This window comes from Pagrus pagrus (assembly GCF_965226575.1).
Source record: "Pagrus pagrus genome assembly, chromosome: 9".
Classification (NCBI taxonomy): domain Eukaryota; kingdom Metazoa; phylum Chordata; class Actinopteri; order Spariformes; family Sparidae; genus Pagrus; species Pagrus pagrus.
The window spans coordinates 34426142-34439453 of record NC_140193.1 but is presented as its reverse complement, the minus strand read 5'-3'; the positions used below and the strand labels follow the sequence as shown (position 1 = coordinate 34439453).

At 39.7% G+C, this 13312-nt stretch overlaps 1 protein-coding gene across 6 annotated transcripts in view; it reads right to left on the bottom strand.

Annotated features, from left to right (window-relative positions):
• ubxn4 (UBX domain protein 4) overlaps positions 1-13312 on the bottom strand; it is a 206345-nt gene that overhangs the window by 87386 nt on the left and 105647 nt on the right. For all 6 annotated transcript variants that reach the window (XR_014623289.1, XM_084362255.1, XM_084362253.1 and 3 more), the window contains 2 exons: positions 9952-10116; positions 6467-6594 (listed from right to left, as the gene is read on the bottom strand). Coding sequence is in view for 5 of the 6 variants with exons in the window: in XM_084362255.1 (XP_084218381.1) it covers positions 6467-6594; positions 9952-10116 (293 nt within the window). In the remaining variant the exon portion in view is untranslated. The remainder of the gene's footprint in view (positions 1-6466; positions 6595-9951; positions 10117-13312) is intronic.

The window sequence follows — 13312 nt, the reverse complement described above, 5'->3', positions numbered from 1 at the left end:
TTTGTGGCTTACCCATCCTATGGAAGGTATCCAATGATGGTCTTCTGGCCAGTTGTCAAGTCTGCAGTCTTCCCCATATTGAACCGAACTGAGACAATTGAACCAAAGTGAAGCAATTTAATGACACCTGGGGAAACCTGTGCAGGAGCTTTGAGTTTAGTAGATGATTAGTGTGTGACACTCAGTTTAAAACATTCATGCCCTGCAAAATTTGGGCTGATTTCTTCACAGTATTCTAATTTTTTGAATTCCTGTTTTCGTGGGTTTTATGAGCTGGAAGCCCAAATTATGTACAAATAAATACTTGAAATTGTTTAAATTGTGGGCCCTGAATCTATAATCTATGAAAGTTTAACTTTTTGAATGGAATTATGGAAATAAATAAACTTTTCCATGATATTCTAATTTTTTGGAAAGGGTCTGTATATATATGTATATATATATATATATATATATATATATACATATATATATATAAATGTAGCCTATGAATGATATCGGAAAGTGGTATTAAAAGTAGCCTAATACACTTTAACAAACATAAACTGTGACACAATAAACCAAAGGCTTACAGCTGCCCTATTACTTATAAAGGGGATGGAAAACTAACACCATTTTAACTGACATACAAGCAGGAAAACACAGCCAACAGGTTAAAATAACACCTGAACAGACCTGACTTTCCAAATGTCCCTGATGAAAGGTGGAGTAACATTAACTTACGTCGACTCAGCTATTTACTGATTATTAAACAATGCTGCTTTCATCCGAAGTAAGCTAGCAAGTTAACAATCTGCTCCAACAACTACCATGCATTCTTTATATCATTTCATTCAATTCATCACATTGACGTTACTGTACCTCTTTCTTTTTCATGTTTTGCTTCCTCTGCTTTCCTTCTTTTCCTTTCCTGGGCGCCGGATGGTTTCAGTCTTTTGGACATAGTACATAGTCCGCTACAGTACTGATATGTCTCTCTCTTGGTCTTTGGGTCACGGTCCGGTCAGATTCAGGCAGCTCGCCTCTCCACCCCGCCCCCCCACCCTCACAGAGGGCAGGTACAGTGCAACGAGCCAGCCAGGAACCCAGAAAAAAGGCCTCTCCATGATTTAATAGGCTTTGCAATAAGGTTATGTTGCTGTGGGCTTATATAATATTTCGAAATAATATTGCAGGGTTTCCCGCAGCGCTTTCCTGTTAAGGCGGCCGCCTTAACAACAAAGGGCTGCCGCCTAAACTAACGTCTTCAAAAAAAAAATCTATATACTAGCGATATTCGCCGTGTTACTCTGTCATGTTTTCTCCCTTTCATTCCAAATCGTGTCTGACACTAGTCTCCCTTCTCTGCAGAACGTATTAAATTAATAATAATAAAAAGAAAATAAACTTTTTAAAATGGGCCTATGCGTCCGAATGCCTCTGAATCACACGATGCGTCCGAACAGCGGCATTTGACGTTTGCATATGATTTTCTCTCGCAATGTACACAGCCAGATGGAGCGAAAAACACAACCAAAAATTGCAGGCTTCTTCATGTGACAAAGCCGGCCTACTTCACCCTCTGCACTTTTTTTTTTTTTTTTTTTCCCTCGCCCGTTTGCGGCGCCCCCCATGGATGACGGCGCCCTGGCCCTGGAACCTGTGCTCCGTGCCATTGTGGTTTATGGTGAGTGTAGCCGGGTAGCGCATGTTGACTCCCTTGTCTATTAAGGCTTGACACACTTCATTGAAAGCGCAACACTTCTCTCGAACCGCAGGAGACAGATCCTGATGAATGAAGATCTGCTTTCCTTCATATTCCAAGTTAGTTTTTCCCCTTGCTGCTGCCTTTATCCTTGGTTTGTTCCTGGAGTTGTGGAGTTTGATAACCACTGGTCGGGGATGCGCTCCCCGTGGCCCCAGGCTGCTGTGTGCCCGGTCAATTTTAATGCAGCTCTTAGTGTCGGGGCTCGCCATCAGGCCAAGTGCAGTAGGCAGCCAGGATTCAAAAAACTGTATTGGATGTTTTCCCCCTGTGCCCTCTTCCAGATTAAGGACATTAATATTGTCCCTTCTGCTTCGGTTCTCCAAATCATCCATGCCATCAGCCATTTGCTTCATTTTCTTTTCTGCAAGCCTGTTCTCCAGGTTGGCTACCACGTCCTCCACACCCGAGACTCGCTGCTCCATGGCAGTGATGCGTTTTGACTGGCTCTCTAAAGTTGTGGAAATTTTTTCCAGCGTCACAGAAAATTTCGAGAGTTTCTCCTTCATAACGTTGCTGAAACTTTGAGTTACCTCGTGAATCAGAGCTGTGGTTTCCATAGTTGGTGAAGCCTGGTCAGCTCGCGGTGGAGAGCTTGTTGCTTGGCTAGCATTAGCAGCTGCAGCGTTAGCCCATTTTCTTGACTGAATTTTCGTTTGTTTCGACATTGTAAATTATCAAAACGTCACTTTTCTTCCTGTCACTAGATCTTTCAGCACTGTATTGATGTGATAGGTCCGGAAAGGGGCACTAACTTAAAGATAAATTAAATTAAATCATGTGGGAGCAGGAGATCAGCGATTGATCATGATCATTGATCTTTGATCGATTGATTAATTCGCTCTGTATGCTGATGATGCCATTATGTATTTATCAAACCTCATTACCAGCTCTAAAGGAAACAAAGAATATAGCAAATTCTCAGGATATAAAATAATTGAAACTAAATGCAAAACAATAACTATTGGCAATGCGTTAAGAGCAATTTTAACTTAAAATGGAATCAGAGTAAAATAAAATATTTGGGTATGTTTATTCACAAAGACCTGAACAAATAAAATCAATTATCACCCTTCAGAAGAAAAAATTAAAAGCAACTTAAATAGGTGGAAAGTGGTGCCAGACTCAATGTTTGACTGATTCAAACTATTGATATAGTATTTAATCTATAATAACTAATTTCATTTGGAACAATAAAAGGAAAAGAATAAGATAATAAATAATATAACAAATTAATCAAAGCAAAAGAATTGGGTAGATAGGGTAGCAATTCCTAACTTGAAGAGCTACTTCAACGCAACACAAATAATTACAAGAATGACACGGTCGAGTGACAGAGAAGCAAAGTGGTTAGAGAAAGAATGCATACCAATATCTATAAATACCTTATTGTATTAAAAAACAGAAAGGACTACAAATCAAATGACTAAACAGATAGATGAGAGAGATAAATAGATGTAGATAATACATTATAAAGCTGGGAAAATATATGCAACCCTCTTATTAGCCTTTTGATTAAAAGTCATATCAAACCTAAACTAAACTAACCCGAGGATTCCACTGGATGCATGTCCACTGCGTTCCGGCTCCAGTACGGTTTTGCTCCGTCATTTGTCATTTGGCAACCCCCACCAGCTGCGTTTTGAGTCCACCGCGGCGCAGCACCGCTGAACAGCTGGGGTTACGAGACCGAGGAGTTCCCACGATAATTACATAATCACGCGCGACCACAGTTATAGGTATATGTTATAAACACAACAACATGAAGTGTTCCCAACTGAAAGATTAGAAGTAGAGCTTGTGTTTGTCTGTTTGAGGTTTTGTGCTGGCATCAACACGGAGTGTTTTATTTTGAAAATTAACTGGTTGTTATGTTGATGTTTCGTATTTGACTTCCTGTCCGCTCTTTGCTGAATTCGGCTGAATTGCTGTGCCGTGCTCCAGCATCTGCCAGAAATATTAGTCCTGCAGACTGCCGGAACTGGGACAGAGCAGATACACAGCGCAATGGAGCTCTGCTCCCGTGGCAAAGCTGTGACAGAGCGGAGCCGGACACGTATCTGGTGGAATCTAGCCATAAAAACTCTCTCAAAGTTATATAAAGCTCTTGAAAGTGATGGGGACAATCACAGCATTGAATAAAAAATGGACTTTTGGAATGGGAGATGAACTGGACGAAGAAGAATAGAAGCAAGTGTGCAGAGAAATTCATAGTTTGTGTTGTTTTTACATTTTGTTTTGATTATTTTGCTTATTGTATTACTGGGTGTATAAAATAAGTAAAAACAAAAGATAATTTGCAGGTGTACTGAAATATGAACTCAATGCAATAAAAGTATAAAAAATGTATGAGTTTTCTAGAGGAATATGGCTTAATGTCTGGCTATCAATTGCATGTATCAAAGACACAAGTCCCTTAAATTATGAACCTACCAGGGGTATAATCCAAAAATATCAGTTAAAATAGGATGAAGATTTGAAAAAATGGGATGAAAAAACATTTGTATTTTATTTATATTTTAGATTGTATGCATGATTTGATTAGTGATGTCATTGCAATAGAAGGGAGAGATGGAATGCCACATTTAGTGCCTGAATGTTATCAATAACAAAATTATTGACTCTAACTCTGATGCTAGTGGAAGGAACTACAGCTGGCAATGACTGATAGGATCCTACTTCAAGCAACTCATGAAACACATCTCTAGGACAGAGCAAATCAATTTATTAACTTCATTTATTAACTAAGGAAGTTAAAAAATGATGCGATATACAGAAAAAAAAAAGAAGATCAGAAGACGCACTGACTGATTAACAGAAATGGAGCAAAGAAAGTAATAGGGCTCTCTCTGGGGAGGAATGACATATGATATATGAGTGCGTCCTCTCTCTTCCTCTCCATCAGTAAACATTCATGTCTCATTAATGCAAGTTACTTTTCACCACTGTCTCTGTGCTGTCTCATCTCGCAGGTTCCCATGGATTATAGTTGGCCCCTATTCATATTTCATTTACTATAGCTGATGATATTGTTGTGGCTTCTGTACATCTCCCTTCTCTCTTTCCCCCTCTCTATGCCTCTCCCTCCCTCTCTCCTGGTCTTTTTTCTCACCACTGTCCCCTGGGAAATGTTGGGTCTCTGTAAATAAATGAAAGCGTATGATCTAGACTGCTCCAACTGGAAAGTGTTATGAGATAACTTTTGTTGTGAATTAGCACTTTACAAACAAAGATTGATTAAATGCCAGGCCAACAATGCGAATGATTACCATATATTTTGGTTCTGTCCTATCTTAGCTGCCTATTGAAAGAATATTCATCAGACTTTAGATGAGGTATTCAGAACCACTATGCCTTTTAGATTATATGTTCTCCACATATGCAATATCCCACAAGACATACTGTATACACTGAAGATGGAACCCTTGTGACAATCCTGTCTGCTGAATGTAAATAAACTGTAACTTGTAAGTGCTAAAGCCCCAAGTTCCCTTGATTGAGGAAGGGAAAGACATAGATAACCAAATCTATACAACTGAGAAATTGACATATTCCCTAAGAGTATGCTATGGTCAAATATACTAGTATGTGGTCAAGGCGGATGGACTTATCAGGCCCCTAAGACAAGATTTTAAGTGAGACATATGTGCACAACTTGAATACTACCACTCCTCCAAGTTGTTTTGTGTTGTACATAATTCACTCTTGAAACTGACACCTGCAAAATGTGTGGGAAACAAAACTGATAAATCTCAATCATTTCCACGCAAGCTTCGGCATTTATCAATTTGGACGTGAGCGGAAGCTATGATCAGATCTCACATCAGGTCTGAGCTTGTGTACGCAAATCTGAGTCTGTGGATTTGCGGTGCAGCACAGCAAAATCTGGCTGAGTCTGAAAATAATTATTAGACAAACCTCAGCTGTCATTAAGCATAAGCAGCCAAATATTTAGAACAGATCAAAACGGATTCTTAAAACGAATAAAACAAAATAAAAAAAATATTAATTTTAAAAAAAGCCCACGTTTTTACTGATACCACTATTTTGTAAAATAAAACAACATGATAGGCTAAATAGCCTTACATGACAACTAATTATTGCACATTAAAATTTGAAATAATAATACAAAAAGGCAATTTTATGAGATTGCTGGGTTTCCGAATGTGGTTGGAGCAATTGATTGCACTCATGTGCGTCTGTAGGCACCATCCATGAATGATTACGCATTCATCAATCGCAAAAACTACCACTCGATAAATGTACAGGTGATTTGTGATGCCAAGCTATCACTTTTAAACGTGGTGGCCAGGTGTCCGGGGGGGACACATGATTCTTTTATATTTCAAAACAGCTGTGTTGGCTGCAGGAGGGCACACTGCTGAGCCAAAGTCATCTCTTCTGTAAGTAGCTACCCTAGATAAATTGCATTAAACTAAACAAGGTATCAGATGATAAACATTTTGGTATGGTTCTTCTAGGTGACAAGGGCTATCCTCTAACGGAATACCTAACAACCCCGCTGGCAAACCCTGCTACAGAGCAGGAACGCAGATTCAATAGTGCGCACACACGCACACGGGTCACAGTGGAGCGCTGCTTCGGCAAGCAGCAAAAAAAGCTGTAGCAGGATTCAGTATTGTACATTTACTCCAGCAAGGGATTGCAGCTGAAACATACACTGTTTGTGTATACTATATCCCTCCTTGGTATCTTTTTTACCTTCTCTCCCTGAGTAATGCCTCCTTCCTGACCTCTTGCTCTGCCTGTTTGGCATGCAGTAGTGTCATTTTGGCAGCATTTTCCTCCTCCTGGGTTTTGGCATAGCGCGCTGCTCTGTCAGCTCGGTCCTGCATGACAGAGGGGAAAAAGGTGTATGAGGATAGATATATGATATAAAGTATGTCTGCATTGTTTTAAATGGGTGCAACAGTTCAAATAAAGCTGGTAATCTCATTTGATTACCTCTATTCGGGCATTTTATCGAAGACCTTAAAATCCCTGGCATTTTTTGTGTTCAGCAATTTATCATTCCAGTTTCTTTTTTTAATTTTACTGACACCAAACTGGATTTTTGATACCTTGCTTTTTTTTAGTTTAATATTTTTATTAACGAATATGGCACAGGGCAGACAAAACATTGTTCAGCACTAACAACACCAATTAAATTAGAGAATAATATCTTCATCAGAGCACTGTGTGTGACACACAATGGCTCAAGAGAAAAAAGGGGGGCCATACTTTTTTGGTAAGTGAATTACATAATCATACAAAAATAAAACACAAACAATTCACACATAAAAAAGGAGGAGAAAAAGAAGAAAAAGAAGAGAGGGGGTGGTTTCCTCAATTAGAACACTGAGATTGAAGAGAGTTAAAGAATGTTAAAAAGGATTGCCACTCGTTTTAGAACTTGGATTTTGGGTCAATACAAAAAGCCATTTACTGATGGAGGGGTTGTCAAGGAGTGCATGAGTGCAGTAGCTGAAACCTTACTTGAGGGGAAACTGTACTTCATTTTAAGATACACAATTTTTAAAAAGCTATTTTATTTATTTTCACTATTTAATTTTTAAATGCAGCCCTACTTTTCCTTAAAGAGAGAAGAAAATAATACATATCTACAGTATTATATATCTGTATAATTAAATGTTAAGTGACAATAAATATTGTCGAAATGTTTTTGAATTGTTCTTTCTTTATTTGATTTGACAGTCAGTTGTTGATTACATGCAGACGTTGATACAACTACTAGGCTACTTCAATATGTATCACACTAAATCATAATGCAAGCTAGACATTATAATGTTCCGCACCTTTGCTTGAGGAAATTTTGTCTAACAGGACCATTTGAATTTTTGTTGAATATTATCACATGACCTCTGTGTTTGTTGAAATATGGTTGGTAATTTGCAGTGGAGTTTTTACAAATTACAGACCTGGAAGATTTGCACTGGATTAAGATCACAGACAACCTACGCAATTATTACTAACTATTAACGGTCCCCAGGTAACCACTAATGCGGACTAGTGCTTTAGGCTGATTTAAGGAAGCATACTTTATTTAAATTCCAATATCCACGCTTAGTAAATTAAAGACTGATTAGTGCAAATTTCTTTTACTTTGTCCTCCCATCGCTGTAATTAAAGGGTAAATTCACAAATTTAACACATTTAAGTGTGTTTCCAGGTCTTGGGTAGTACAATGGCATGTGGAAAATGCAGTTTAAAGCCTTTTGTGGTTCCAAAGGACGCTGCATATAATCGGATAACCTGCCTCCTGTGATGTCAGTCAGTGGCTAAGTTGTATTGCCGGTAATGTAAGGGCAAGGATTTGAAAAGGAAGAAGAATGCGTGTAATAAAAAAGGTGATATCCCTCGTTCTGCTGGTTTGGTTTTGATCATTTGTTTTTAAAGCAACACTAGGTAGTTTTTCGACCTTAAAATAATGTTTCTAAACTCAGTTAAGTGGTAGAAAAACGGTTAATAGGATGACTGGCGACATCTCTGCAGCCTGAGGGGGGTCGGGCCGGCAGCAACCGCACTGTGTAACTTCTCAGAGCGGGTAGGAACCTATCTGATGTAAAGGCGTCTAGTGCGACCTGCTTTACGGCATACGTCACACGTTTATTCACAAAAACTAATTTAAAATCATCATGCGTTGTTCTAAAGATGTTCTAAATCATCTGAAGTACCGGTAGCTTCAGGGACTGGAGGTGCCTGTATTTTGTCTCTACCATCACCACGCGCTGCTAAACTGTTGCAAGGAGGATGCTAGCGAGAGGTCATGTGATCACATCATGTGATCACGTAGGCCCACTAGTCGTGTGACTGAGGCCCCGTCCACACGGATGAAAAGGATTTTTATTTCCTCCGTCTTCCTCGGCATCGTTTCAAGAATATTTGCGTCCAGACCGATCCACTGAAAACGATTGAAAACGCTGTAGTTCATATTCCAGGCCTATAGGTGGCGCTTGAAATTCACCAAAAACTGAGAAGAAGAGACGGAACATGCGCAAAAAGCTTGCGCGCTGTAAACAAGCAGACAGTAGACTGAGAAACCGAACACAACAAGAAGAACACAAAAATGGCTAGTGCAAGGAAACCAGAATCATTTGTGTGGACCGATAATGAGGTCGAACTGCTGCTGCAACTCACACTTGACTACAAGGCGAGTAAGTTGCAAGAAACACGAACACAAGCATGTAGTTCGCCATTGTTGTTGTTGTTGTTGTTATGAGACGTTGCGGGGTTCAGAGGTCGAAGGCAAGCGGTCGAGGGGTGGGGCGAATCCTGCCATGCTGTAGAGAGTGTTGCTGTGTTTCCGTGTGCGTTTCAATACTTTTGGCCAGGGAATTTAAATACTTACTTGTACTAATACTAATTTGCACATCATCGAAACAACAATGACGATATTATCGCAAACGACATATCGCCCACCCCTAGTCGGGAGGTAACTTAGGCTATTGTTGTTATCAGCAACGTAGCATGCTACTTACTGTTGTCGTACCGAGTTGGTTGTAGTTATTACACCAAACACAACGTGAACTTGCGGTTGTATTTAGTAACTCCTGAAAACATTGTTATATTTTCAGACGTTACTAAACACATTCCCGCCCAAGCATCGTGTTTTGGAAGTAACTTAGTCGGTGCAATCACTATAACCAACTCGGTATGAGAATAATTCTCATCTCATACGTGCAGCCTATATGCTAACAAACTATCAACTGCTATCTCTGAATCTAGCTTGTTGTTGGCACTCGAGTGAGGTTTTTTCAGACGATTTCGTGATTCGCCGGCTCCGTCAACAAATTCACATGTATTCATTTTCCCCAGGGATGCTCGTACAGTGACAGTATTTACGACACTGGTAACAGATAATTGTGCTTCTAAACCAACTGGTGGTAGTAATGAGTCCAAACTACCTAGTGTTTCTTTAAACTGTCCAGAATGAGTCCAGCAGTGTTAGAACTGCAATGCTAGACCAGTGGACTGCTTTTCAGAACGTAGTTCCTACATTACCCACAATACAATCTGAGCCACTGAATGACATCACTGGAGACAATTTATTAGATTACGTTAAATACTAATGTCAGTGTTGCTGACACTGCTAATGCACTGCAAAAAAGCCAATGTTATGTTCAGAGATGCTGAAAGTCAGTGACAGAAGCAGTCAAAGAAAACAATTTGGAGAAAGATGAGCTCACCAAGGCAATTTGCTGTTTGACTCGCTCCCTAGCAGCCTTCTCTTCTGCCTTCTCTCGGTTCCTTTCCTCCCGTAGTCTCTTGGTCTTTTCCTCTTCCTGTTTCTTCTTTAAGTCCTGCATGTCCTTCCCCACCTTTCGCCGTTCGATTTCCTTCTTGATCTCATTCTGAATTGCATGTAACACAGAGGTAGGTGGGGGGAAGAGAAAGCCACATGAAATATGTGCTCCAATCAATGTATTTGACCAGCTTTGCAAAAAAAAACACGTTATTTATTTACATTTTCAGAATAAAAATGTAATTTTGAACTTTTGTCTCTCCCTTCAGACAGTGAGAACAATTTTACAAACACTGTTGATATGTTTATATTGCATAGGGTGCTATGTTCATAGTTGCTGGAACCTTCTACGTTGAAACCGTGGGTAGAGTGGCCACAAACTCGCATATTGTGGCAGTTTGAATTTTGGTGCTTTTATTTTTATTATTTTCTTTATTAGTTTGTTAGGTCTCTCTCCTGGCATTTAAGATAAGTCAGTCGGTTTTGTCTCATCTTTAGGTTTAGATCTGCACATCACTTTTACAGACAGAGGGATTCCTCAGTTAAACATCAGTGTATTTTCTCATATTCAACAGAGTTGTTGATAGGACTGATGATTATGAAATGGTGGGGGCAGAGCGTCCAGCAGCCAAGGACCACATTCCTTTCCTTAAAGGAATAGTTCACTCTAGAACAAAATTCAGTCCTTAGAGACACACAAACACAAGAGGGGTCTGCCTGCACTAGTGATTTGAAACTTTGAAACTCACAGCAGGATGTAAATAATTGTGTGTATCTATCGTGAGTACTGTTGAACTCATCTGGCGCAGCTTCCGTAGTGCAAGGGGTTGTGAGGGAGACGCGCGTGGACATGGGAGCGTGCCTCCAGGCAAATATAGTATAGTAACGCTTGTCAAATTGACCAGAAGTTGACATTTGAAATGAAGTTTAAGTATTGTGTGCATAGCAAGGTACACAAAACAGCACAAATTATCATGTAAACATACTTTCCCGTTATTGCACATATTTCTAAAATGGCCTTATTTTGTTTGAGATAAAATTAGCGTTTTTTAACATGTAATCAGAGTTTGTCATAGGAGTAATTATAATTTGTGTATGACAAAAATAAACTGTAGTACTGTTAACATGGGTGTGTGCAGTGCATTTGTTAAATATCCACAGTTTCTTTGGTTTCCGTTTGTTCTATGTCACAACTAGAGCTTAGACATGAAATGACCATTGATCACTGGGGGACTTCATTTGTGCACCTTAAACATTTACATTTGTTTCTGTGATATAAAAAATATGTAACAATGAATTAAGCTGCTTGAGCTAAAAGTGGTCTATGTTTGGCTGGAGGTATTCAAGGTTATATGAGAGCTTTGACACAGCCTGAACATTGAAATCATGTTTAGTGCTCACTGTGCCCCACAGTCCAAACAGTCCAGAAAACAAAAGGTAGTCCAACCCAAAATTCCACTACAGGTTTTTTCTCTTTTTTAAGTTCATGTAGTTTTTGTTTCTCAAAACAATCCAGTTCATTTTATGTGCACACACAATTAAATTCAGTTCAGTTCAAAACAAAAGCAGACTTCAAGAAAGAAAAGAAAAATAATTAGTTTTTTTCACTTAGTCAGTCGGCCATCCAGTCCAGTCAGTCTGAGGATGCGGTCCAAGTTGATTGGTGCCTCATTTATGCCAATACACAAGGGCTTACAACATTTTGTGTGTCAAGGTGGCCAAACTGTCATGGTAATGGTGAAGAAGCTCATGGTGGAGTAAAGAAGGAATATAGATCTGGTAAAGGGGTTTTGTGAGGTAATTCTGTATTACAAATCTGTATTAAATTGTCCTCATAAACTGTGAACTTTGTTGTAGGATTTTAAATGATTTCTCCTGTTTTGATGATTTTCTGGGCGGTGTTGATGACCCTCTGAAGGGCTCTCCTGTCCGCTGCTGAGCAGCTGGCATACCACGTAGAAATACAGTACACCAGCACACTCTTGATGTAGCAGTGCTAGAAGGACACCAGCAGCTTCTCCTCCAGGTTTGTTTTCCTGAGGATTCTCATGAAGTGGAGTTGCTGCTGTACCTTTGTGGTGTGAGGTGGTGTTTGTAGTCCAGGAGAGATCCTCTGCAATGTGCGTGCCCAGAAATCTGAAATCAAAGAACCTTTTCCACACAGTCCCCATTGATGAATAGGGGTAGAAGGTCTGCACTGCTCTTCCGGAAGTCTATTACGAGTTCCTTTGTTTTTGCGGTATTCAGGATGAGGTTGTTGTCTGAACACCACACTGCCAGTCTTTGGACTTCAACCATATAGGCAGTCCAGCCAAGCTTGTATTGTCTGCGAACTTCACAATGGTGTTAATGGAGCACGTGGGGAGACAGTCATGGGTGTAGAGGGTGTAGCTGAGGGGGCTCAACATGCAGCCCTGTGGTGTGAGGGCTGGTCCCAGTTCAATTCAATTCAATTCAAATCAAAATACTTTATTTATCCCCAGGGTACAATTAAAGGCACGTGGAGTAGTTGTAAACAGACACAAACAAGTCAGCACGTTAAGTACACAAGTCAGCACGATAAGTACACAAGTCAGCATGATAAGTACACAAGTCAGCATGTTAGTTACACAGACACAAACAAGTCAGCACGATAGTCAGATAGAATAAAATAGACTAAATAAACTACAGGTCTGCTGCCACTGTTATTCTTCAAATGCCACACCTCTGCATGACTATACAAAGCAGCATGATGGCTTGTGGTATGGTTTTCAAATTGTGCTTTTTGCCAATATTTATAGACAAATTACCAGTGTATAGTGCAGTAAGCCTACTGCAGCTTTGAAGTCTTCTAAGAGAGCAATAAATGTTTTCGTTGTGTAAAGTTTTATACACACTGTACATATTTCAAAACTACTATTACTCTTTCTGCCACGATGTAGCGAAATATTTAAGCTAACCTGTGCATTTATTAGTCACACTCAATGGCACACTCAAACTTATGACCACCAAAAAAACACAAGCTACTGATGTAATGTTTAAACCACAATCAATTTCAAATAAATGAATCTTCAGAGAGATACAGATGAAGCCCTCTTAAACTTCCTGTTTCTCCGTGAAGGGCCCCTAACCTAGTCGAGTCCAAGACTGGAATAAGAGCCACCGTGATGACGTAGTGAATGCGGGCCGAATCGTAAAGCCCCTAAACTCCATGTATTGAAACCAGTTGTGATGGGTTTATTTATCCACCAGGACGAGCAGCAATGATGGAGCAGCCTCCATCATTGTCACTTCAGCATTAAAGCGTGAAATCAGCTGTTCTGACT